Genomic DNA, 24166 nt, shown 5'->3' with positions numbered 1-24166 from the left:
TGAAGTGATGGATATTAATTAAACTTACTGTGGAAATCATTTCACTATATACATGTCTCAAATCATTGTATTGTGCACCTTAAACTAATACAGAGTTATATGTCATATCTGTAAAAAATGGCAGAACAAATTTTTTTTTTCTTCAAAACCTTTCTGAGCATACGCTGTGTTTTTAAGATACTATTATGTTTTACAAGTGGTATCTCATTTACCCTTATGAAATGATTAATATTTTAGGGATTTTACAGTTTTGTAGCTACATGGCAGAGCTAAGACTTAAATTGAGGTCTGATAGAAAATTTTGCTTTATTGGGTGAAAAGAATGACAGGTTAGTGTTATTTTAAAGCCTTTTTTTTTTTAATGTTTATTTCTGAGACAGAGAGAGACAGAGCATGAGTGGAGGAGGGGCAGAGAGAGGGGGGGACACGGAATCTGAAGCAGGCTCCAGGCTCTGAGCTGTCAGCACAGAACCCGATGCAGGGCTCGAACTCACAGACCACGAGATCATGACCTGAGCAGAAGCCAGACGCTCAACCGACCGAGCCACCCAGGCGCCCTATTTTAAAGCTTTTTAAGAACTATTACCTAAAAATGGAAGGAATTGGGGTACCTTGCTAGCTCAGTTGGTAGAGTGTGTGACTCTTGATCTCAGGGTTGTGAGTTTGAGCCCCACGTTGGGTGTAGAGATTACTTAAAAATAAAATCTTTTGGGAAAAAAAGGATAGTGTTATGTTATGGGATAGTGATGTTTTCAAGCAAAAGAAAAAAGGTAGTTTCTCCAGTATGTTACAGATAATTACTAAAAATAATAGGAAGGTCTTGCTAATGTATTGACCAATTCTAATTGTTATTTTTTACTGAGTAAATGTAGTTTACTTAAGTAACTCTTGTGGAGCAAGTCTTTACAAATTTGTTAGGCAAACATTTTAAGTGTGTAGTTAACCCTTGAACGATATGGGGGCTGGGGGCCATGATTCCCCCCCACTTTATGCAGTCAAAAATCTGCATGCAGCTTTTTTTTTCTAAGATTTTATTTTTTCAAGTAATCTCTACACCCAACATGGGACTTAAACTCACAACCCTGAGATTAAGAGTTGCATATTCTGTTGACTGAGCCAGCTGGGCATCTCTGCATATAACTTTTGACTCCCTAAAAACTTTATTAACAGTCTACCGTTGACTGGAAGGAAGCCTTACTGGTAATATAAACAGTCAATTAACACATATTTTGTATGCTATATGTATTACATACTGTATTCTTACGATTGAAATAAATTGAAAATTTTAAGAAAATTATAAGGAAGAGAAAATATATGTATAGTATTATACTGTTACTTTTGAAAATAAATCCACATGTAAGTGGACCCCTGTGCATTTCAAACTTGTATTGTTCAAGGGTCAATTGTATATTGTTTTTAATAGTTCCGTCACGCCCCATTATACATATTTTTGATAGAATTTATTTTGAAATAATTTGTTTTCAACAGGAAAATTGCAAAGATTGTACGGAGAGGTTTTATGTATACTTCACCCAGCTTTCTGCACTGGTTATGTGTTATGTAACTATAGTATAATATCAAAATCAGGAATTTGACATTGGTACAATGTGCGTGTATAGTTCTTTTTCATTTTGTCACATGTAAGGATTGGTATAACCACTACTGCAATTAAAAGTACAGAACTGCTACATCATCATAAAGATCTCCCTCAAGCTTCACCTTTTATGGTCCTACCCACCCCTCTCCTTCCCATCATCCTTAACTCTGGCAGTTACTATCTGTTCTCCATATTTATAAATTTGTAATTCAAAATGTTATATAAATGGAATCATGCAGTATACAGTCTTATGAGGTCAGCTTTTTTTCATTGAATGTAATGTCCTTGAGATCCATCCAAGTTGGGTGTATCAGTAGTTTGTTCTTTTTATTATTGCTGAGTATTTTGTGTGTGGATATATTCCACAGGTTAACCATTTACTTTTTTGTTTTAAACATTTATTTTTGAGAGACAGAGAGAGACAGAGCATGAGTAGGGGAGGGGCAGAGAGAGAGGGAGACACAGAATCTGGAAGCAGGCTCTAGGCTCTGAGCTGTCAGCACCGAGCCCGACGTGGGGTTCGAACTCCCAAATCGCGAGATCATGACCTGAGCTGAAGTCGGATGCTTAACTGACCAAGCCTCCCAGGCACCCTTAACCATTTACTTTTGATGGATATTTTGGTTGTTTCCAGTTTTTGGCTTTTACCTCATATGAACAACTGTGTACAGATTTTAGAATCTAAAGTATTTAAAAAACTCCATGACACCTGGTGGCTCAGTTGGTTAAGTGTCCGCCTCTTGGTTTCTGCTCAGGTCATGATTTCACAGTTGGTGAATTTGAGCCCCACATTCGGCTCCATGCTGACAGTGTGGACCCCGCTTGGGATTCTCTCTCTCCTCTCTCCTCTCCTCTCCTCTCCTCTCCTCTCCTCTGTGTCTCTCTCTCTCTCTCTCTCTCTCTCTCTCTCTCTCCCCGCCCCACTTGCACACACTTTCTCTCTCTCAAAATAAATATAAAAATTAAAAAAATATAAAAACAACCCTAGAGATAAACTAGTAACATTGTTTTCCTCTTCCTATAATAAGCAGCTGGGTTTTAAATATTAATCTGAAATGTCAGGTCCAAGTGTGTAGATTTCTTTACCTTATTGTCTTTGTGTTATGCCTGAAATATAATTTCCTTATTGGCCTTGACAATCCAATTTATTTGATGACATTAACATTAAGGAACATATATATTGGTAGGAGTTTATTTTTCTTGTATTGTAAAAAAAGAAAAATGAGCTGCTTCTGAAGGATGGTGATTTTCTTTAGTAACTTTAAAGACACTGTTGTCTAAAGCTAAACCTTTCTTATATCAGATTTTCCCCCATTTTTTTGAGCTTGAAATGCAATTCTATTTTTTCTAAAATTTAAGACTTAACTAAGGTAAGTAGTTTTTTGGCATTTGTTTAATGAATGAAAATATTGGTGAGAGGGCTTTTTCTCTTGGATATGAGAGTAGAGTTTTTGAAAAGCAGCCATGAAGGTATTGATCTTTTACTTACAGATTTTTTTTTTAATGTTTATGTATTTATTTTGAGAAAAAGATCAGGCAAGGGGCAGAGAGAGAAGGAGACAGAGTCCCAAGCAGGCTTCACACTGGCAGCATAGAGCTCAACAACAGAGGGCTTGAACTCATGTTTAACCAACTGAGCCACCCAGGTACCTCTGAAGTAACCTTTTCAGAGAATGGAGAAAGTGAATCTGTTAGAGGTCAAGTAGAGTTTTGTTCTAGGCATTACCGGTTTGGAGTCTCGAGGTTATGAAAGTCAGTTAGGCTGGTTGTGATTTCCCCAAATTCCCAAATGTCCTGTCCCCTACTGCTCAACTGTTAGTATATAAGGCTCAAAGGAAGCAGATAGTAGGGTTCTTCTAAGGAAAGGTAGAGGGAATTAATTGAGGGCATCTGTGAGCAAGCAGTGATTATGAATATTAGGGATTATGGCATTTTAGTTTGACAGAGAAGGAAAATATGTGTTTTGTAGAAAATTAAAACTTGGTGATATCAGTGTATTGAAGACAGCTTTCTTTCCATGTGGTAGAGACAAATATATGTGGCAGTGAGGGTATGTGTGCCCACAGTGAGGTGAAAGAATAAGAGGGGTATAGTGATCTAACCAGTGTGACCAAAATACAGACTTTGAAGACCCAAGTCAGTGCTCAATGGATGGCTGAGGCTGGAGTGTAGAGCAAAGCCATGGAGATGAGGTAATTAAAGAACCGAGTAGCCAGGCTATTGTATATCTTTGCTCATCTTTCAATTGCTGATACTAGTTGGCTATTAGGAATGGAGGAAGAGTGTTGTATTCCAGCTGCTCATGAGGAATGAGTGGAAGAATTAGATAGCATGTCCTTTGGAAGACAGGATTATAAACGTGTGGGGGGGGATATATGATTTGGAGGTGAGTAGGTCACTAACTGTACCTCCTCTACTTGTATGTAGGCTAACAGAGAAAAGGCTACCTTGGCAGAGAAGTAATGGGGGTTATCTCAAGGTAATACTCCATTTAGTTAAGGCTAGATGGTGAGGACTCTGAGAAGATAGCAGAATAGAAGCTTTAAAGTGGGAGCAGAGTGGATAGGGATTGAGTCAGATTATGGAGGTGCAGAACAGTTAGAGGATAAGGACCTTGGTATGAGGATTGACAGGAAAGCTATGCTTCTAGTGGTGACTGGGATGTACGGGGATGTGGGGCAATAGTCCTGGCCATCTGTGAGGTTTATGTGGGCAACCATTGCTATTATGTAATCCCAGATGTTTCTCTCCACCTAAGTTTCTTGAGGTTTAGCTTCTGGCTGGGAGCAGCTTTCTTCCATGAGAGTTGGGATATATAGGATGGTACTAGTTGTGATAATTTACTAAAGCCATACACAGTGGAATGGTGTTCATAGGAACCATGATGTGCTTAAACGTGCACAGGCATTTCTCTAAATCATTGATTTTTTTTTTTTAATAGGAACAGCTTTTAGATTGCAAAGGTGAAGATGGATGGAATAAACTTTTTGATTTGATTCAGTCAGAACTTTATGCAAGACCTGATGATGTCTATGTAAACATCCGACTAGTAGAGCTATATCGCTCAAATAAAAGATTGAAGGATGCTGTGGCCCACTGCCATGAGGCAGAGAAAAACATAACTTTGCGTTCAAGTTTACAATGGAATTCATGTGTTGTACAGACCCTTAAGGTAGGTAAAAACTCTTGGGTCTCTATGCTTCTATGTAGATAATTACTATACATTCTTTTGTATTTTAGCGGTGCTCTCTGAGACTTAAATTTCTTCCATTTATGTATAGCAACTCTGAAATGAAATTTTTACTAGGATGATTTCAGTTTTATAATGGGTAGATTGGAGAGATAAATGCAATAAATATATATGCTTTTGGTGTTTTCATAGGTTGATGTAAAAATCAGTGGTTTAATGAGTATAAGGATGGGCAAAAGCGTTGATAGACCTAAAACTAGACATAAAACTAATTTTAAAATGCTTGGTAAAGCTTTGTAATTGAGTGTTTTTTCTACAAAACAGGAATATATGGAATCTTCACAGTGTTTGGAGTCTGATAAAAGTAGCTGGCAAAGTGCCAATAAAGATCTACTTCTGGCCTATGCTAACCTTATGCTTCTTACGCTCTCTACCAGAGATGTGCAAGAAAGTAGAGAATTATTGGAAAGGTATGTCGACTTAAGGAAAGTACTTTGGTGTCAATTGTAGATTTTCTTTTTGTAGTGATTCAGTTCACTGGTCTAACCATCTTTACTGGGTCACTGTTTCTATAAAATACCCAGGGGTGATAGTTAACTCTCTAACGTCTTTTTTGGGGATATTATAATTGGTTTTGTATGACTTTGATTTTTTAGAGAACTGTGTTACTGTACAGACTTGATTACATTATTATAGTTATGTATCCAATTTTGGCATGCTTAGTAGTCCTGCAAATGAATGTTCTGCTATTTCATATTTTATTTCAAAAATGATATATAATCTTGAGTGAAAATCAAAATAGACTTCCATCTGTCAGATGTTTTAGTAGAAGCATTTAGTATCCCCAACATTTCAGAAAACTTTTAATGTTTTTGCTTAGAAACAAGATAACTAAAATATAATGTATGATTTTTCTGTTTTCCTAAATTTTGATTCTCAGGATCATATCTCCATTTATTAAAATAAATTTCATTGAACAAAAACATCACTTGGATTTGTATGAGAATGTTAGTTGAGAGCAGGGGTTGACCAGAGCTTCTAAGCCAGATATGGCTCACTGCCTGGTTTTGTAAATATGCTTTTATTGGAACACAGCTGTGCCTCTTGTTATGTATTATCTGTGGCTGCCTACATATGGCAGTGTTGGAGTTGAGCAGCTGTGACAGAGATTATATGCCTGCCCAGCCATATTAGTATGTGGCCCTTTATAGAAGTAGTTTGTCAGTCTCTGGTATAGATTGTGCATTTGCTTGAAAAGTAGTTTTTGTTCCCCATCTGATGTTAGGGGATACAGTAGTTTCTTGAAGAATTTCTTAGTGTTCTAAGTGGCGAGTAAGGGTGGTATCCAAAACACTTCAACTTTCAGATTATTTTAGAAAATATTTAGGATGTTTTCTTTTATATGGGTTATATACTCAAACATTTTTGATCACCTTAGAACATGAGGGTGGAAAAGACAATTTCTTAGGGGTACTATAAATAATTTAAATTTGGGGCACTTGGGTGGCTCAGTCAGTTAAGCATCTGGCTCTTGGTTTTGGCTCTGGTCATGATCTCAGGATTCATGGGTCGAGCCTCACATTGGGCTTCACACTGACAGTGCAGAACCTACTTGGGATTCTCTCTCTCTCTCTCTCTGCCCCTTAACCCCCCAAAATAAATAAAACTTAAAAAAATAATATGAACTTCATGGATACCCTGAAAGGGTCTTGAGAAACCAGGGGGTTCCTGGAACTTACTTGTTATAACCTATTTAGAAATCATGCTTCACATTTTTATCAAGTGTTGCTTTTCTTACAAAGTGAGGATGCTGAGGGCCATTTGAATTTAGAAGCACTAATTAGTACATTTACAAATAATAGAAATTCAATTTAAGCCTGTAGTTATCCCAAATATCTTATCAGTTATTTACTTATAATTTGAAAATGGCATGTCTAATTTGAGAAATTCCACCTTTGAATTAAATAGTGAAACCATATGATCTAGGAGAAACTGGAAAATATTTTAGTTTTCCAGTTTTGTGCTGGTCAGTTATGGAACATACACCATGGACAGTAATCTTATCTTTGTTTTTTTTTTTTTTTAAGTTTATTTATTTGTTTTGAGAGAGGCAGAGACAGCACAAGTGGGGGAATGGCAGAGAGAGGGGGAGAATCCCAAGCAGGCTCTGCACTGTCAGCATGGAATCTGATGTGGGGTTTGAACCTATGAAACTGTGAGATCATGACCTGAGCTGAAACCAAGAGTCAGATGCTTAACCAGCTGAGCCACCCAGGTGCCCCAGTAATCTTATCTTCTGATTTGTAGCTTTTCTGTGATTGGAGGGCTGGAAATAACTGTTTGGAATAAGATATTCTCGAGGCTAAGCTTGAAGTATAGAAAGTATGTTGAATAAAAACAAACACTAGATGATTCATGATTTATAAAATAGAGAAAGGATTATTAGTTTGAATGTGAAAGATGAAGCTTGAAATAAATTCCTTTGTTAATTTTTAATTAAGTCATGAAACCGTGATTATTCACAATGCAATAGGTTTAATACCTGTTTAATAATTTAATATTACAGTTTTGATAGTGCTCTTCAGTCTGTGAAATCTTGTGTGGGTGGAAATGATGAACTCTCAACTACTTTCTTAGAAGTAAAAGGGCATTTCTACATGCATGCTGGTTCTCTGCTTTTGAAGATGGGTCAGCATAGTGATCTGCAATGGCGAGCTCTCTCTGAACTGGCTGCATTGTGCTATCTTATAGCGTTTCAGGTAAGCTTTTCCTAGTTTTGGGTGTAGTTGACATTTCACTGAGACTCTGTTGTATTTTACATGGAGATGTGTCCTGGTATATATTGAAAATATGAATAAATCTGTAAAATTGAAGTTGAAATAGTTTATTTGAAAGGTGAAAAATAAGAATATTTATACAGTATTGGTGAGGTGAAACAGGTATGTTGATGCATTGCTGGTGGCAGTCTCTATTGCTTGACTTACTGGAAGACCACTTTGAAGAGTTTGATCTTTTTACTCTGCCATTTCTGGGAACCTGTAATAAGGAAATAATCTCAAATATGGATAAAATTTGATTCAAAAAGATGTGCATGCATAACTTGGACAGAAAAGTAAGTTTTGGGGATGGTTACATAAGCTGTGATAGAAGAATGTGTTTAACATGTTAATTGAAACACATAATGTATGTAATACGTATATAACATTGGTGATATTATTTACAGTATATAACAGTATCTCTTCATCTTTGGAAATGTAATTCCTTTCTTTATACATAGAACATGACACGAACGGGGTGCCTCGGTGGCTCAGTCAGTTGGGCGTCCGACTTCGGCTCAGGTCATGATCTCACCGTCCGTGGGTTTGAGCCCTGCATTGGGCTGTGGACCGACAGCTCGGAGCCTGGAGCATGTTTCGTATTCTGTGTCTCCCTCTCTCTACCCCTCCCCCACTTAAGCCTTCTCTCAGTCTCTCTCAAAAATAAATAAAAATTAAAAAAAAATTTTTTTAAAGAATATGACATGAAGGAAAGATGCCAAAATGTGAACCATTATGATGATGAGATGCCATTAACCCTTCCCCAATCCATTTTTGTAGTTTTAATGTTTTCTTTAGTTAGCTAATATTCTGAAATGAAAAGAAATAAGCAGTCTGCCCCAAAATTCAAAGGGCCTGGCTTATAAGAATAATTGTTAGTTTTAGTGAACTATCCTTTGCTTGAGGGAAAGAAAAAAGGATTCACTGTACTTTTAGGGAAGCTTCCTCCTTCTAGTTCATATTATATAGATCTTTTTTTAAACACTGTTGATACTCATCCCATGATGTTAAGTGCTCCTGTTTGCTCAGCAGAAGCATTTAGGTTCATCAAGAATACATGTATTAGTTAAAATAGAGTGAAGCTAATGAAGTTGCTAATTTATGTAGGCACTAAAAGGTTCTTACGGTTAATATTATTAAAGAATCTTCAAAGAAGTGAGTTATTTTTAATGGAAACGGGACTCTTAATTTTTTAAATATATATTTTTAAGTTAATGTGGTCAACTGTTTTAAACTTTGACCCTTTTTAGTGGTAAAAACTAAATTTCCTTCTTTCTTTATTATTTTTTTTAAAGTTTATTTTGAGAGAGAGGGAGAGAGCGGCAGGGAGGGGAAGAGAGAGAGAATCCCAAGCAGGCTTCACGCTGTCAGTGCAGAGCCCAGTGCCAGGCATGAACTTGCAAACCATGAGATCATGACCTGAGCTGAAATCAAGAGTCAGATGCTTAACTGACTGAGCCACCTGGGTGCCCCTCAATTTCCTTCTTAAACCATTCACTCAAATCTTTCCTACAAGACAAAGACTATTATCAGTATCTTGAATATTTAGAAGTTTTTCTGCATATGTAAGCATAAAACACACCCTTTACTTTTTTTTTTCTTTTAATGTTTATTTTTTGAGAAAGAGAGCATGAGAAGGGGAGGCGCAGAGAGAGGGAGACACAGAATCCGAAGCAGGCTCCAGGCTCTGAGTTGTCAGCACAAGATCCCTACGTGGGGCTCGAACCCATGAACCACAGATCATGACCTGAGTCGAAGTCAGGTGCTTAACTGACTGAGCTATCCAGGCGCCCCTCCTTTCTTTGCTTTTAAAACTGTTTTGCCTCAGTGAAGGTGTGCTTTATCTACTGTCTAACATTTTGCTTTTTTCACTGTTTTTCCATTGTCTCATTTCAGCATATAGACGTCCACTTCAGTACTTCTCTTTTACCTACTACACATTTCCATTGAATGGATAAATAATGGAAACCTCTTAGATGCTTGAATTTTATATTACCATGTGTTGTAAAGCTTAATTATCAAATGATTATAAGCATACAGAGGAAGTGTAGACTGCATAGGAGTGCTTAAGGAATCCTGTCAGGCTAGCATTTTTAATGGTAGGATTTTCAGACTCTTGATCAAGGGAATGTTGTGGTTTTAGTAAGTGTATCTGCGTTTCAGGTAGGCATTACACAGTCTTTCTTGAAACTGTTTAATTTCAGATGAGGATATGTTGGCTTGGGATGACGTGACTGAGTGGATTGATAACTAATTAGTCACAAATGATAGCTGTAAAAGGGGCCAGTTTTATGAATTGAGGTCAGTTTGAAAGCAAAATGAATTATATCACATTTTGTTTTTCATTTTGTGTGCTCTTCAACATCTTCAGAAACAGTTTGCCATCATGTTTAGAAAACTTATGGATAAAAGCATAAGTCTAATGTTTCTAAAATTCAAAATAAGAAGATTTTAGATTCAAGGAATATATTTTGAAAAATTAATGTCTTTGGAAAAGTGATTGTATTCATACGGTTTAAAACTCTAGTGGTGTATAAGAGTATACCGTGAGAATTCCTTTCTACTTCTGTTCTTTCAGTCATTTTTTCTCTTCCCTGGGGGAACTAATAATACTCATTTCTTGTGAGTTCTTCAAGAAATGTTTTGTGCATATATAAGCAAATAGACACTGCCCCACTCCTACTTCCCTTAAAAAGTTACAGATAGATACATTCTGTACATTTTTATTTCCTTTGCTTTTTACTTTTTAAAACATTTTTTAATGTTTATTTTTGAGGCGGGGGGAGGGGCAGAGAGAGGTAGACACAGAATCCGAAGTAGGCTCCAGGCTCCAAGCTGTCAGCACAGAGCCTGACGCGGGGCTCAAACTCACAAACTGTGAGATCATGACCTGAGCTGAAGCCAGACACTCAACCGACTGAGCCACCCAGGTGCCCCTCCTTTGCTTATTTTAATGAAATACGTGTTGGTGGTATTTCCATGTTGGTATAGAAAACATAGCATGAGTATTGCATCCTCATTTGTTTTGATATGGTTGCATATCATTCCATTCTATGAAGGTACTGTAATTTTGGGGTTTTTTTTTTAAACAGTTCCCTAAAACCAAGTCATTAGGTTACTTTTACTTTCTTGCTATGCTATTTCAAATAATTCTTTAATGAATAACTTGTGGTATTTCACATGTGAAAATTTATGGGTAAAATAAATTCTTGAAAGAAGAATCAAAGTGTATTTATGCATTTATAATTTGTAGGGCTTTTGCCAAATTTCCAACTTTACAGAAGTTGCACCAGACCACTACCAATTAAGAAAGTCATTGAAATTTAAAAGCAGTTACTCTAACTACTCATGTATTCCTTTTAAAGGGCTATCTCTAGTAAGTGCCTGTTGTGTGTGACTGAATATTTTCAGTGATTGAACATTCACTACTTTTCAAGATAGCCCATTGCATTTTTGATAGTTTGGGTCTTAGTGCTTCCTTATGTGTAGCAAAAGTATTTTTCAGCCTGCTACCCATTGGTGTTTTTCTTTTGGTACTATTTAAAAACATTGAACTCATTTGTGAATGATTTTCTTAATATCTGAAGGGAACTATTGTATTTTCTTCATCATTTTTTCAGCTCTTCATAGGACACAGCTTGGAGTCCCTTTTCCTCTCTTGGCTGTACCACTTTATCCCAGTGGTGTCCCATATTATCCATGCTCTTTGAAAGCGTACTGTGTGTAGTGTGGCATTTGAAGACGCTTTTATAGTAGAAAGTAATTTCTTGGACGTTAATGTTTGTAGACAACTTTTATATGTTAACTAAATCCTTGATTTCCCGGTTTATTCAGTTGAAAAACTGCAACTCCTACTCAGTTTAACCATTGGTTAATTGTTCATCATCAAAAAAGTGCAATGTAACAGAAAGGAACATATTACTGTTAGAAATATGGGTATCACTAAATTAAGACTTGATTTTAAAATTATCAGGTTCCAAGACCAAAGATTAAATTAATAAAAGGAGAAGTTGGACAAAGTCTACTGGAAATGATGGCCTATGATCGTCTGAGCCAATCAGGTAATGGTAACGTTTAATTAGTTTTATTTTAAAAAGAAAAAGAAATTTCTCTGTTAGAGTACACCTTATGATAATCCTGTCTGTTTAGGAGATACTTTGCATAATCATTTCTCTTTGCCATCTTGGTGAGGGCGAAAGAGAACTAGAAGTGTCTTCTTCAGAAGGTAACAAATGTTTGATATTGTTTGCTTCTGGATGGAGAAACTCTTTTTTTTTTTTTAATTTTTTTTTTTTTTTTTAACGTTTACTTATTTTTAAGACAGAGACAGAGCATGAACAGGGAGGGTCAGAGAGAGAGGGAGACAGAATCCGAAACAGGCTCCAGGCTCTGAGCTGTCAGCACAGAGCCCGACGCGGGGCTCGAACTCACAGACCGTGAGATCATGACCTGAGCCGAAGTCTGACGCTTAACCAACTGAGCCACCCAGGCGCCCCTGGAGAAACTCTTTAATCCCTCCTTTATCTAGCTGCTAGAGCCTCCATTTGATTTTTTTTTTCAACGTGTATTTATTTTTGCGACAGAGACAGAGCATGAACGGGGGAGGGGCAGAGAGAGAGGGAGACACAGAATCGGAAACAGGCTCCAGGCTCTGAGCCATCAGCCCAGAGCCTGACGCGGGCTCGAACTCTCGGACCGTGAGATCCTGACCTGGCTGAAGTCGGACGCTTAACCGACTGCGCCACCCAGGCGCCCCTCCATTTGATATTTTAATGAGCTTCTTGAACTAAGAATAATTACTGATTTGTCAGCCATTTAACATCAGTAGTTTCTAAGATAATGCTGTGGAGGATATAAAGGTGAAGTAATGGATCTCTTAAGGAACTGACCACACAGTAAAGAAAATAAAAGATATATACTTACATACTGTTAGGCTTTTAGAATTTGTAAATTTATTTCCACTTTTGACTATTTGGGATGGATCTTAAAGGTCTATTACATATTATCTGGTTTTGCTGAGGCAGAAACTTCAAGATGTTCATATGGCCAGTGAATCAGGCAATGAGCTGAAGAAGCATAATGCTTTATATAAGAAGCAATTTTGATATAAAATTGAATGAACTTTGTAAAGAGCAAGTAGTAGTATTAAATTAAAGTTACTCTAAGTTTTGTCTGTAGTTAGGCTGTTGGTCAAAGCTTATATTGCTCCTCTATCCCATAGCTTGCTTTTTTGTGAGAGGTGGACTTTCAGTCCTTAAAGAAGTAACTTTGTATTTTCTTCTTATGTCTCCTGTCTGCCTTGCAAGGCTGTCACAGATGCTTTTGCAGGATTACAGTTAGTAAAATGAACTGTATTTTAATGTCTTTGATCTGGGCATTCCTGAATCTGTCTCTGCAAATTTTTGGAGAGATAAGTCTGGTGGTAACCAAACCTGACTGACTAGCAGAATTATTTCAAGGAGTGGTGGTTTTTTTTTTTTTTTTTTAAACAGCTTAATTGAGAGTAAATTCACATAACTATATAATTTATATAAATGTACGACTCAGTGGTTTTTAGTATGTTCACAGAATTGTGCACCCATCACCACAATTTTAGAACATCTTCATCACCTTGCAAAGAAACGTCATACCCATTAGTAGTCACTTCCCATTTTCCCCCAAACCCTCTAGTCCTGGACACCCATTCATATTCTATCTCTTTAGATTTCCTTATTCTGGGCATTTTTATATAAATTGAACTGTACACTGTGTGGTCTTTTGTGACTGACGCTTCTTCCACTTACCATAGTGTTTTCAAGGTGCATCCATGTTACAGCAGGTACGAGAACTTTATCTAAGGAGTGTTTTAAAAATAGATTCCTTACCCCAAACCTGTGGAATCAGAGTCTCTGGGAGTGTGGCCTGGAAATAATTATTTTTTGTTTTTGTTTTTGTTTTTGTTTATATATATATGTATGTATGTATATATATATTTATTTTTATGTTTATTTTTGAAGGATTGAGAGACAGAGCATGAGTGGGGGAGGAGCAGAGAGAGAGGAGGCACAGAATCTGAAGCAGGCTCCAGGCTCTGAGCTGTCAGCACAGAGCCCCATTAAGGGCTCAAACTCACAAACTGTGAGATCATGACCTGAGCCAAAGTCAGACGCTTAACTGACTGAGCCACCCATGTGCCCCTGGAAATAATTGTTTTTTAAAAGCTTTTTCAAGGATGAGTCTTACCAGCTAGGCTTAGAAATTGGTGTATCAGATCAGAGAATTTGAGCTTGGCTCTGTTCTCCTTTGGCCACTTAAATGACACACTTTCCATCTAAAATGTAAATACTTTAAATACTTTTGGAGTTTTTCACATACTCTCCTCTTTCCTTTCACTCTGGCATGTAGATATAGTTAACTGTTAAATTTGTAATCTGTGTCCATTTTTTGCTTAAGAACCCTTTTTGTTCCGTTGTGGTTGCTGGGTTGGAGGGTTAGCTCTGAGGTAGTCATGTTTTTTTCTCCTTAGGGTATATGCATGAAACTATTGAGAGATACAAATAAGAACAGTCTTTTTTAATTGATGGTAATAATTTGTTTTTCAGGACACATGCTGCTAAACTTAAGTCGTGACAAGCAAGATTTTTTAAAAGAGGTTGTAGAATCCTTTGCCAATAAAAGTGGGCAGTCTGCTTTGTATGATGCTCTGTTTTGTAATCAGTCACCTAAGGATAGATCTTTCCTTGGTAAAGATGATATTGGAAACATTGCTGTGCAAGCACCAGAGCCTGATGATTTGGCTAGATATGATGTTGGTAAGTTGTTATCTTTTAAAGTAAACATTTTGTATTTTAATCCTTTTATTTTAGAAGAATAAAAGCAGAAAGAAATAAATTGCTCATAATCTCATTATTCAAAATACTGACTTAATATTTTCCTGTATTCCTTTGAGGTTTTTGGTGGTATAGGCAGGTATGAGGGGTTGGTAATGGTGGCATGTTTTTCTTCTATACTTTAAAAAATTTTTAAAAATGTTTATTCATTTTTGAGAGAGAGAGACAGAGCAGGAGCCAGGGAGGGGCAGAGAGAGAGGGAGACACAGAATTCGAAGCAAGCTTCAGGCTCTGAGCTGTCACCACAGAGCCCGATGTGAAGCTCGAACTCACAAGCCATGAGACCATGACCTGAGCTGAAGTTGGACGCTTAACCAACTAAGCCAGGTGCCCCATGTTTTTTCTCTAAATAGTTGTTTATAGTGTACATATGATTATTTTCACTCATGAATTCCCTCCCTGTTTATCTGTTTTGGTAAATGCCACTTTTAATGCCAGTACAATCTGTTGTATGAATTAGCCATAATTTTCAGGCCAGTTTTTTGTTGTTCAGTATCTAGGATGTTTTCAGTTTGTTCACTGTTAATATATCTCCATTTCATATTTTCCCATAGAGTTGCCTAAAGACAGAATCACCGGGGTAAAGTTGATGAATTTTAAATCTCTTGCCAATTGCCGTATTGACAGAAGAGTTGTACCTCTTTATGCTTCCAAAAGCTCATAACTTTTTCAGTATTAAATTTCTTGTAGAAGAGGGGTGCCTGGGTGTCTCAGTCAGTTAAGGGTCCAACTTCAACTCAGGTCATGATCTCACAGTTTGTGGGTTCAAGCCCCATGTCAGACTGTGTGCTGACAGCTCACAGCCTGGAACCTGCTTTGGATTCTGTGTCTCCCTCTCTCTCAGCCCCTCCCTCGCTTGCGCTCTGTCTCTGTCTCTCAAAAATGAATAAACATGAAACAATTTTTTTTTTCAGTTTCTTGTAGAAGAAAAGATCTCTTTACTATTCCAAGGGATTAATGTAGTGGTATCCCATTGTTTTAATGACTTTTTTTTTTTAATTTTTTTTTTAATGTTTATTTATTTTTGAGACAGAGAGAGACAGAGCATGAACAGGGGAGGGTCAGAGAGAGAGGGAGACACAGAATCTGAAACAGGCTCCGGGCTCTGAGCGGTCAGCACAGAGCCCGACGCGGGGCTTGAACTCACGGACCGCGAGATCATGACCTGAGCTGAAGTCGGCCGCTTAACCGACTGAGCCACCCAGGTGCCCCTAATGACTCTTTACTGAAAGGAAAATCCATTGTTTCAGGATTTTTTACTGGGTGGCTTTTGTCACTACAGTGTTTCATTGAGTTCTGGTGAGTACCTTTTTTCCCTTAGATGGAATTGAAAAGAGCTTTCTTCATAACTATTGTTATTAAAATTCCTAGACAAAAAGTGTGAATATCCTTAGTAAGAAAATGAGACTCTGCTTATCATAGAATTTGCCCCTGTTCATGTAGAAAAACATTTCTAAAATCAAGATACATTTGTTATAAGTAATTGGCGAAACTGATGGCACAAGCAAAATTTCCAAAACCTCAGTCCAGTTTTTTTCTATTTCAGGTGCCATTAGAGCACATAATGGTAGTCTTCAGCACCTTACCTGGCTTGGCTTACAGTGGAATTCACTGCCCACCTTACCTGCAATTCGAAAATGGCTAAAGCAGCTGTTTCATCATTTGCCCCAGGAAACTTCAAGGCTTGAAACAAATGCACCCGAATCAATATGTGTTTTAGATCTTGAAGTAAGCAAAGATTTTAACAAATTAAATATTTTGTGTTTTGTTTAATTTTTTGCCTAATTTAAATTGATTTTTCTTTAAATAAACCAGGTATTTCTACTTGGGGTGATATATACCAGCCACTTACAAATAAAGGAGAAGTATAATTCTCACCATAGCTTCTATCAGCCTCTATGCTTGCCACTTCCTGTGTGTAAGCAGCTTTGTACAGAAAGACAAAAATGTTGGTGGGATGCAGTCTGTAATCTAATTCACAGAAAAGCAATGTAAGTAGTAAAATAAAAATATTCCTTTAACTTACTGCCTAAGTTTTTAACTTAAAAACCTATTTAGTTTAAAAACTTATTGCCTAGGTATATAACTCTCATGTGAAGATTGAGTTTAATTCTCATGTGATGATTAACATACATGTAAGTTTTGAAATGCACGTTTCTAAATCAGTTTTATTAAATAAAACTTTTTTAGACCTGGAACCTCAGCAAAATTGCGACTTGTTGTTCAGCATGACATAAACACTCTAAGGGGCCAGGAAAAACATGGCCTTCAGCCTGCCCTGCTTATACATTGGGCAAGATGCCTTCAGAAAACGGTGAGTTCGTTAAAGTGTAAGCATTTTTAAGAACATTATGTAATGTTTAAAAATAATAAACTTTTCACTGAGTCTTTTAGTTCAAAGAAACAGTATCAGCTTGTTCCTGTTATGCTAGGTGAAGTGTATTTTTTTAATCTTGCCACGAAATAGTTAACAGTTTACATGTAAGTATTTGGAACAGTGCCTGGCACAGTAAATGTTACATAAATATTAACTGTTCTTATTATTAGTTAATAATTATGTTAATGATAATGATTATCCAGCCTGAAATTTTTTTTTTACATACCAGTAGCAGAAGGCTTTGTAGGTTAAGACCAATACAGATCTTTGTAAATATTTGAAATCTGTTTTGTGGCAAGGTTAGTTGTAGATGTTTAACTCTGTGACTAAACTGTGACACTTACAGAATGGTTGATTTGGGCTATGTAAAATGGCAGCTTTTAAAGTTTATTTATTTTGAGAGAGAGCGTGCATGAGCAGGGGAGGGACAGAGAGAGTGTGCAAGAGAGAATTGCGAGCATGCTCTGTACTGCCAGCACAGAACCTGATGCTGGGTAGAACCCACATCATGAGATCATGACCTGAGCCTGAGATCATGACCTGAGCCTGAGTCGGATGGTTAACTGATTGAGCCAGCCAGATGGCCCTAAAATGGCAACTTTAAAAGAATAGATTGGGCTGCCTCATTAGGTAGTATCATTGAAAGTGTTTAAAAGTTGGGTCTAGAATGATCACTGGTATCAAGATGGTTGGTTATTCCAACATTTAGAGAGTGAGGCATATGACTTTTGAGATTCTTTTTGCCTTGATTTGAAATTTTAACCACTTGTTTAGACCATTTGTAAAGGAATTTTTAGATTCTGTCATTTGTGTTCCTTAGGTTGTGTGCTTCTTTCTATTTTAGGGCAGTGGTCTTAATTCCTTTTATGATCAACGGGAATACATAGGCAGAAGTGTTCATTATTGGAAGAAGGTTTTGCCAATGTTGAAGACAATCAAAAAGAAGAGCAGTATTCCTGAACCTACAGACCCTTTGTTTAGACATTTTCATAGTGCAGACATTCAGGTAATGGAGGATCCCTTTGTGAATGAACTGGAGATGTGGATTTCTAGTTTATAAACAAAAAAATGGAGGTATAAATTGCTTAAATTAATTGCCTGGCTACTTGATCCTTGTCTTGTTTTCGAAATCCACTATCTGTTGCAAAACATGGCAGAAAAGAGGGCTGAGCTGTTAATTTCATTAGAAATTATTGTGTAAAATCTTTGGGGAATCACTTGGGTTTGATATTCTGGAGAGAGGCAGTTGGACTAAAAATTACTAAATGTGTTTAGGCATCTGAAGTTGGTGAATACGAGGAAGAAGCAAACATAACATTTGCTATATTGGATGTAGTTAATGGAAATATAGAAGATGCTATCACTGCTTTTGAATCTATAAAAAACGTTGTTTCTTACTGGAATCTTGCACTGGTAAGTAGATGGTGGTAGGTGAGTTAACAGTGTTTTGTGTTAAAAACCTAATTTTTTCATAAGAGCATTCTTTGGATAGATTTTTCACAGAAGAGCAGAAGACATCGAAAATGATGCCCTTTCTCCTGAAGAACAAGAAGAATGCAAAAATTATCTGAGAAAGACCAGGGACTACCTAATAAAGATTTTAGATGACAGTGATTCCAATCTTTCAGTGACCAGGAAGGTAAGCTTCAGGCTGTTTGTACTTTCTTACTATTGATAACTGGTTAATAAGTGTTTTATGCTTTGCTTTTATATATATATTAAAAAAATTTTTTTTTACTTGTTTTATTTTTTACTTTTTAAAATTTACATCCAAAATAGCATATAGTGCAACAATGATTTCAGGAGTAGATTCCTTAGTGCCTCTTACCCATTTAGCCCATCGCCTCCCCACCAACCCCTCCAGTAACCTTCTGTTTGTTCTCCACATTTAAGAGTCTCTTCTGTTTTGTCTCCCTCCCTGTTTTTATATTCTTTTTGTTTCCCTTCCCTTATGTTCATCTGTTCTGTGTCTTAAAGTCCTTGTATGAGTGAAGTCGTATGATATTCATCTTTCTCTGACTAATTTCACTTAGTATAATACCTTCCAGTTCCATCCATATAGTTGCAAATGGCAAGATTTCATTCTTTCTGATTGCCGAGTAATACTCCATTGTATGTATGTACACCACATCGTCTTCATCCATTCATCTGTCGATGAACATTTGGGCTCTTTCCTTACTTTGGCTATTTGCTGCTATAAACATGGGGGTGCATGTGTCCCTTAGAAACAGCACACCTGTATCCCTTGGATAAATGCCTAGTAGTGCAATTGCTGGGTCATAGGGTAGTTCTATTTTTAGTTTTTTGAGGAACCTCCATACTGTTTTCCAGAGTGACTGCACCAGTTTGCATTCCCATTAATTTTTTTTTTAACGTTTATTTATTTTTTGAGAGACAGCGACAGAGTGTGAGTGGGGGAGGGGCAGAGAGAGAGGGAGACACAGAATCTGAAGCAGGCCCCAGGCTCTGAGCTGTCAGAGCCCGATGTGGAGCTTGAACTCATGAACCGCGGGATCATGACCTGAGCCGAAGATGGCCACTTAACCAACTGAGCCACCCAGGCACCCCTGGTTTTATATTTTGATAATTTCAGAAATACTCAGTAATATACCTATTATTAATGCACAGAACAGTGTGTGTGTAAATGTTCAATTAACATTGCTCTATCTTAGGTGTGGTGTTTTTTAAACTTGGGAACCTAGCTTTTTATTCTTAACAAAAATACTTGTTAGGGAATAAAAGATTTCTAAGGCAGAACATTTATTTTTGTTACCTTGGCAGTGTACTCAAAGTAAATATTGCAGCCTAATGCTTTGCTGTTAATGAATTTTGCAGTTAAACATTTCACTGAAATCAGAAATAGTTGCTGACACTTTTCAGATTATTTCTCCTCTTTACCATTTGCTGTGAACTGTGTTTTTTTTCTTTTCTTTTTTTTTTTTAACTATCAGCAGTTTTAGACTGTCATGATGTTATTAACTTTAGTTGTACTCAACTTTCCAAGTATTTTGTTGATTAATTCATGTTGCTGCTCTTAAATTAGGATTGATATTGTCTGGTGCATTCTAGCACCTGTGTTTCTCTCCCCATTCACAATCAATAAAAATCAGTAGCTTATTTTGTTCATGTGGGAAAATCTTCCTAAGTTAACATTTCTCTACCATTATTATGGCTAATAGCAGGGGTAGATATATCATACACTTTAGAATCAGAAGACTTTAGATTACACAGCAGTTTCACCTATGTTCCTATGTAGAGTGGTTATTATACAAGAGCGAGAAAATAGAAGCACATCCATAAGATAAAATCTTTGTATTTGTTTCAGAGTTGTTTATTTTTGCAAACTTGATTCATGCCTTTTGTTTTTAGTTGCCTGTGCCGCTGGAGTCTGTAAAAGAGATGCTTAACTCAGTCATGCAGGAACTTGATGATTATAGTGAAGGAGGCCTGCTTTATAAAAATGGTGCTTCTCGAAATGTAGATTCAGAAGTAAAACATTCTACACCATCTCCCACCAAATATTCTTTATCACCAAGTAAAAGTTACAAGGTAAGTACAAAGAAATGAATTATTCCATTGCAGAATATATTTCTATTCTAAATGTTTTAAATATTATCTTGTTACTTTTTTAGTATTCTCCCAAAACACCACCTCGATGGGCAGAAGATCAAAATTCTTTATTGAAAATGATCTGCCAGCAAGTAGAGGCCATTAAGGTAGATCACTTAATATCTCTAAACTGTGTCTCTTCTGTTCCAAGATTTCTTCCTTCACCACTCCCTCACATCTTTGTAAAGCCATTCAAAATGACCCTTTGCCATGCTACAATAGAGTTATGCGTATTGTTTTGCATACGTCTACCTTGATACTTAACCATATTTTTCCTGTGTTTTTAATTATAATTTTTTTAATTTAATTTTTTAAACTTTAATTCTAGTGTAGTTAACATAGCATTTATATTTCAGGTGTATAATACAGTAATTCAGTAATTCCATATATTACTCAGTGCTTATTAAGATAAATATATTCTTAATTCCTGTTACCTATTTCACCCATTCCCCCCCATTCATCTCCCCTCTGGTAACAGACTATCTGTTCTCTATAGTTGAGTCTGTGTTTTTGGTTTGTTTCTTTGTTTTTAAAATTTTATTTCTTATTTTTTAAAATTTACATGGTGCAACAATGATTTCAGGAGTAGATTCCTTAGTGCCCCTTACCCATTTAGCCCATCCCCCCCTCCCACAGCCCCTCCCATAACCCTCAGTTTGTTCTCCATATTTATGAGTCTCTTCTGTTTTGTCCTCCTACCTGTTTTTATATTATTTTTGTTTCCCTTCCCTTATGTTCATCTGTTTTGTCTCTTAAAGTCCTCAAATGAGTGAAGTCATAAGATTTTTGTCTTTCTCTGACTAATTTCACTTAGCATAATACACTCCAGTTCCATCCATGTAGTTGCAAATGGCAAGATTTCATTCTTTTGATTGCCGAGTAATACTCCATTGCGTGTGTGTGTGTGTGTGTGTGTGTGTACATATACATATATATATCACCTCTTCTTTATCCATTCATCCATCGATGGACATTTGGGCTCTTTCCATACTTTGGCTATTGTTGATAGTGCTGCTTATAAACATGGGGGTGCATGTGTGCCTTAGAAACAGCACACCTGTATCCCATGGATAAATGCCTAGTAGTGCAATTGCTGGGTCGTAGGGTAGTTCTATTTTTAGTTTTTTGAGGAACCTCCATACTGTTTTCCAGAGTGGCTGCACCAGCTTGCATTCCCATTTCTTTGTTTTGTTTCTTAAATTCCACATATGCGTGAAATCGTCTGGTGTTTGCCCTTTTCTGGCTTAGTTTGTTTAGCATTATACTCTCCAGATCCATCCATGTTGTTGCAAATGGCAAAGTTTTCTTCTTTTTTATGGCTGAATAATATTCCGCAGTGTATATGTGTATGTGTATACATACACATACACTACATCTTCTTTATCCTTTGATCTATCATTGGACACTTGGGTTCCTTCCATAATTTTGCTGTTGTAAATAATGCTATAGTATATATAGGAGTGCATATATCCCTTCGAATTCATGTCTTTATATTCTTGGTAAATACCCAGTAGTGTGAATACTGGAACATATGGTAATTGTATTTTTAATTTTTTGAGGGACCTCCATTCTGTCTTCCACAATGACTGCACAAATTTGCATTCCTGCCAACATTGTGTGAAGGTTCCTTTTTCTCCACATCCTTGCCAACACTTAACTGTTTCTTGTGTTTTTGATTTTAGCCATTCTGACAGGTGGGGTGATATCTCGTTGTGGCTTTGATTTATATTTCCCTGATGATGATTGATGTTGAGCATCTTGTCATGTGTCTTTTGGCCTTAACCATATTTTTGAAATTACTTGTTTCTGCTTCCTCACCAGGTGTGAATTCTTCCAAGGGAAAGACTCTTTTATCCAAAACATAGCAGCATTCCTGATGTAGAGGTGGTTCCCAAGTGATTGAATTGAACTAGTAAAACTAATTATACTTTGACCTAGTTCATTTCTCAGACTGGTTGTGTGTGTCATATTTTATAGCTAGGTATTGGTCTAAGTTTCAGACAGTCTATCTTTTTAATCCTGTCGAATGAATTGGACTTAATTATGTAAGGAAATGCTTATTTATTCATGATTTTATTTTAGCTGTATGAGAGTAACCTTAACTGTAAGGCTCAGAGGAGCTTTATTTACTTCTTTGGAATTGGAACTGTAAGTAGGTTGTTTCATGCTCATTGGGCAAGAATTAAATTGGTCATACTTTTAAAGTTACAGCAAAGAGATCCTGATACATGTTCAGTTATTACAGTGCTATCAGCAATGTGTGAGACTTAACAAAAATACTGTTTGGAAGGGAACAAAATTTCGAATTTGCACAGAGATTTTGTATGCTAATTTTATATAATCATGGCCTATTTTGATATTCTGTACAGTCTTTTCTTACCTTAAATGGGTTTCAGGCACCCAGCATTGTATTCTGTGGCAGTGTAGTGGAGAGCATTACTCTATGTTCTTGAAAAGCTGGGTTCTAGTAGTAACTCTGCCACTAATTAATGCTCTTGACGCAAGCAGTTCTTTTCTGTTTGCTTGGCTTCTCATCTATAAAGTGAGAATTGTTGAAACCAGTTATTAGCACATTTTCTAGTTGTTTGAATTTTAAAAATTATGATTATTGTATAATTGCATGTTCAAAACTACAGTCCAGATACCAGTAGAGACTACTAAATTTTTCCAGGTGATTCTATCAGTTTCTTATTTTTGGATGTTCAGCATCTGGGCTAATAAACACGGTAGATAGTTGGATAGGGAAAATTTTATTTAACTTGAAAGTTTGAGATATCTATTGGAAAACACTTGAAGAAGAACGCAGACATCCTGGATCTGTGACCTCACATAACTGGTCAGATACCTGGGCCTATATACAAATATTTGATACTGTTTTTAAGAAAGTGGCCTGTTGGGGTGCCTGGGTGGCTCAGTCAGTTGAGTGTCCAACTTGGACTTAGGTCATGATCTCACAGTTCATGAGTTCAAGCCCCGCATCGGGCTCTGTGTTGACGGTGTGGAGCCCGGAGCCTGCTTTGGATTCTTTGTCTCCCTCTCTCTCTGCCCCTCCTTGGCTTGTGTGCGGTCTCTCTCACTCAAAAATAAATAAACGTCAAAAAAAAAAAAAAAAAGTGACCTGTCGACTGATACCACTGTAGTTTCTTTGGAAAAGGAATAGTTTCTTGATAAGTACCTGTTTTGAAAGGGACATTTTGTAGCTTGGGGTTGTGGAGGGTGTCATTTAGTTGTCTATAAACAGCGGTTTGATAACCAGCTACATAGCTATTATTAGAAAGCAGTGTGTCTGGTGTTTTGTCTAGGCAGCAGGGTGGTATTATGAAAACATTTTTGGAATAAAATCTGGTTTGAATTCAGCTGCTGTTTTCTGCGTCTTTTTTCTCCCCCTCATTTTAAGAAGTGAGTTAATATTGCTTATTTGTATAAGGATTGAGAACTTAAGTACAGTGTCTGGTCTATATTATTATATGTATATAATATATTCTGAGAAGATATCAGTTGTTTTCCCTTTCCTAGTGGATCATTAGAGCATCAGCCTTGAAGGATTTGTAGTGTTTTGTTACATCAGATGTGCGTAAGCAGAAAGCTAGTGGTGGGAGGTAATTTGGAACATTGAATAGCCCAGATGGACTGGAGAGGAAAGCATTGTGGAAAGGAGGCGGTAGAAGGACGGTTGGGACAGTACTTCTGAGGATCAAGAATATCAGA

The 24166-nt window shown here is 36.8% G+C and overlaps 1 protein-coding gene across 4 annotated transcripts in view; it reads left to right on the top strand.

Moving 5' to 3' along the window:
* LOC106977302 (E3 SUMO-protein ligase RanBP2) overlaps nucleotides 1–24166 on the top strand; it is a 75939-nt gene that overhangs the window by 22243 nt on the left and 29530 nt on the right. For all 4 annotated transcript variants that reach the window (XM_015074781.3, XM_027069402.2, XM_053200341.1 and 1 more), the window contains 13 exons: nucleotides 4539–4769; nucleotides 5112–5257; nucleotides 7354–7546; nucleotides 11577–11664; nucleotides 14185–14394; nucleotides 16019–16200; nucleotides 16288–16463; nucleotides 16663–16786; nucleotides 17694–17855; nucleotides 18125–18262; nucleotides 18342–18488; nucleotides 20219–20398; nucleotides 20482–20565. In XM_015074781.3, coding sequence (XP_014930267.1) covers nucleotides 4539–4769; nucleotides 5112–5257; nucleotides 7354–7546; nucleotides 11577–11664; nucleotides 14185–14394; nucleotides 16019–16200; nucleotides 16288–16463; nucleotides 16663–16786; nucleotides 17694–17855; nucleotides 18125–18262; nucleotides 18342–18488; nucleotides 20219–20398; nucleotides 20482–20565 — 2061 coding nt within the window. The remainder of the gene's footprint in view (nucleotides 1–4538; nucleotides 4770–5111; nucleotides 5258–7353; nucleotides 7547–11576; nucleotides 11665–14184; nucleotides 14395–16018; nucleotides 16201–16287; nucleotides 16464–16662; nucleotides 16787–17693; nucleotides 17856–18124; nucleotides 18263–18341; nucleotides 18489–20218; nucleotides 20399–20481; nucleotides 20566–24166) is intronic.

The sequence above is a fragment of the Acinonyx jubatus genome, chromosome A3 (assembly GCF_027475565.1).
Source record: "Acinonyx jubatus isolate Ajub_Pintada_27869175 chromosome A3, VMU_Ajub_asm_v1.0, whole genome shotgun sequence".
Taxonomy (NCBI): domain Eukaryota; kingdom Metazoa; phylum Chordata; class Mammalia; order Carnivora; family Felidae; genus Acinonyx; species Acinonyx jubatus.
Note: the sequence above shows the minus strand (reverse complement) of the source record. Positions and strands in the feature narration are given on the sequence as shown.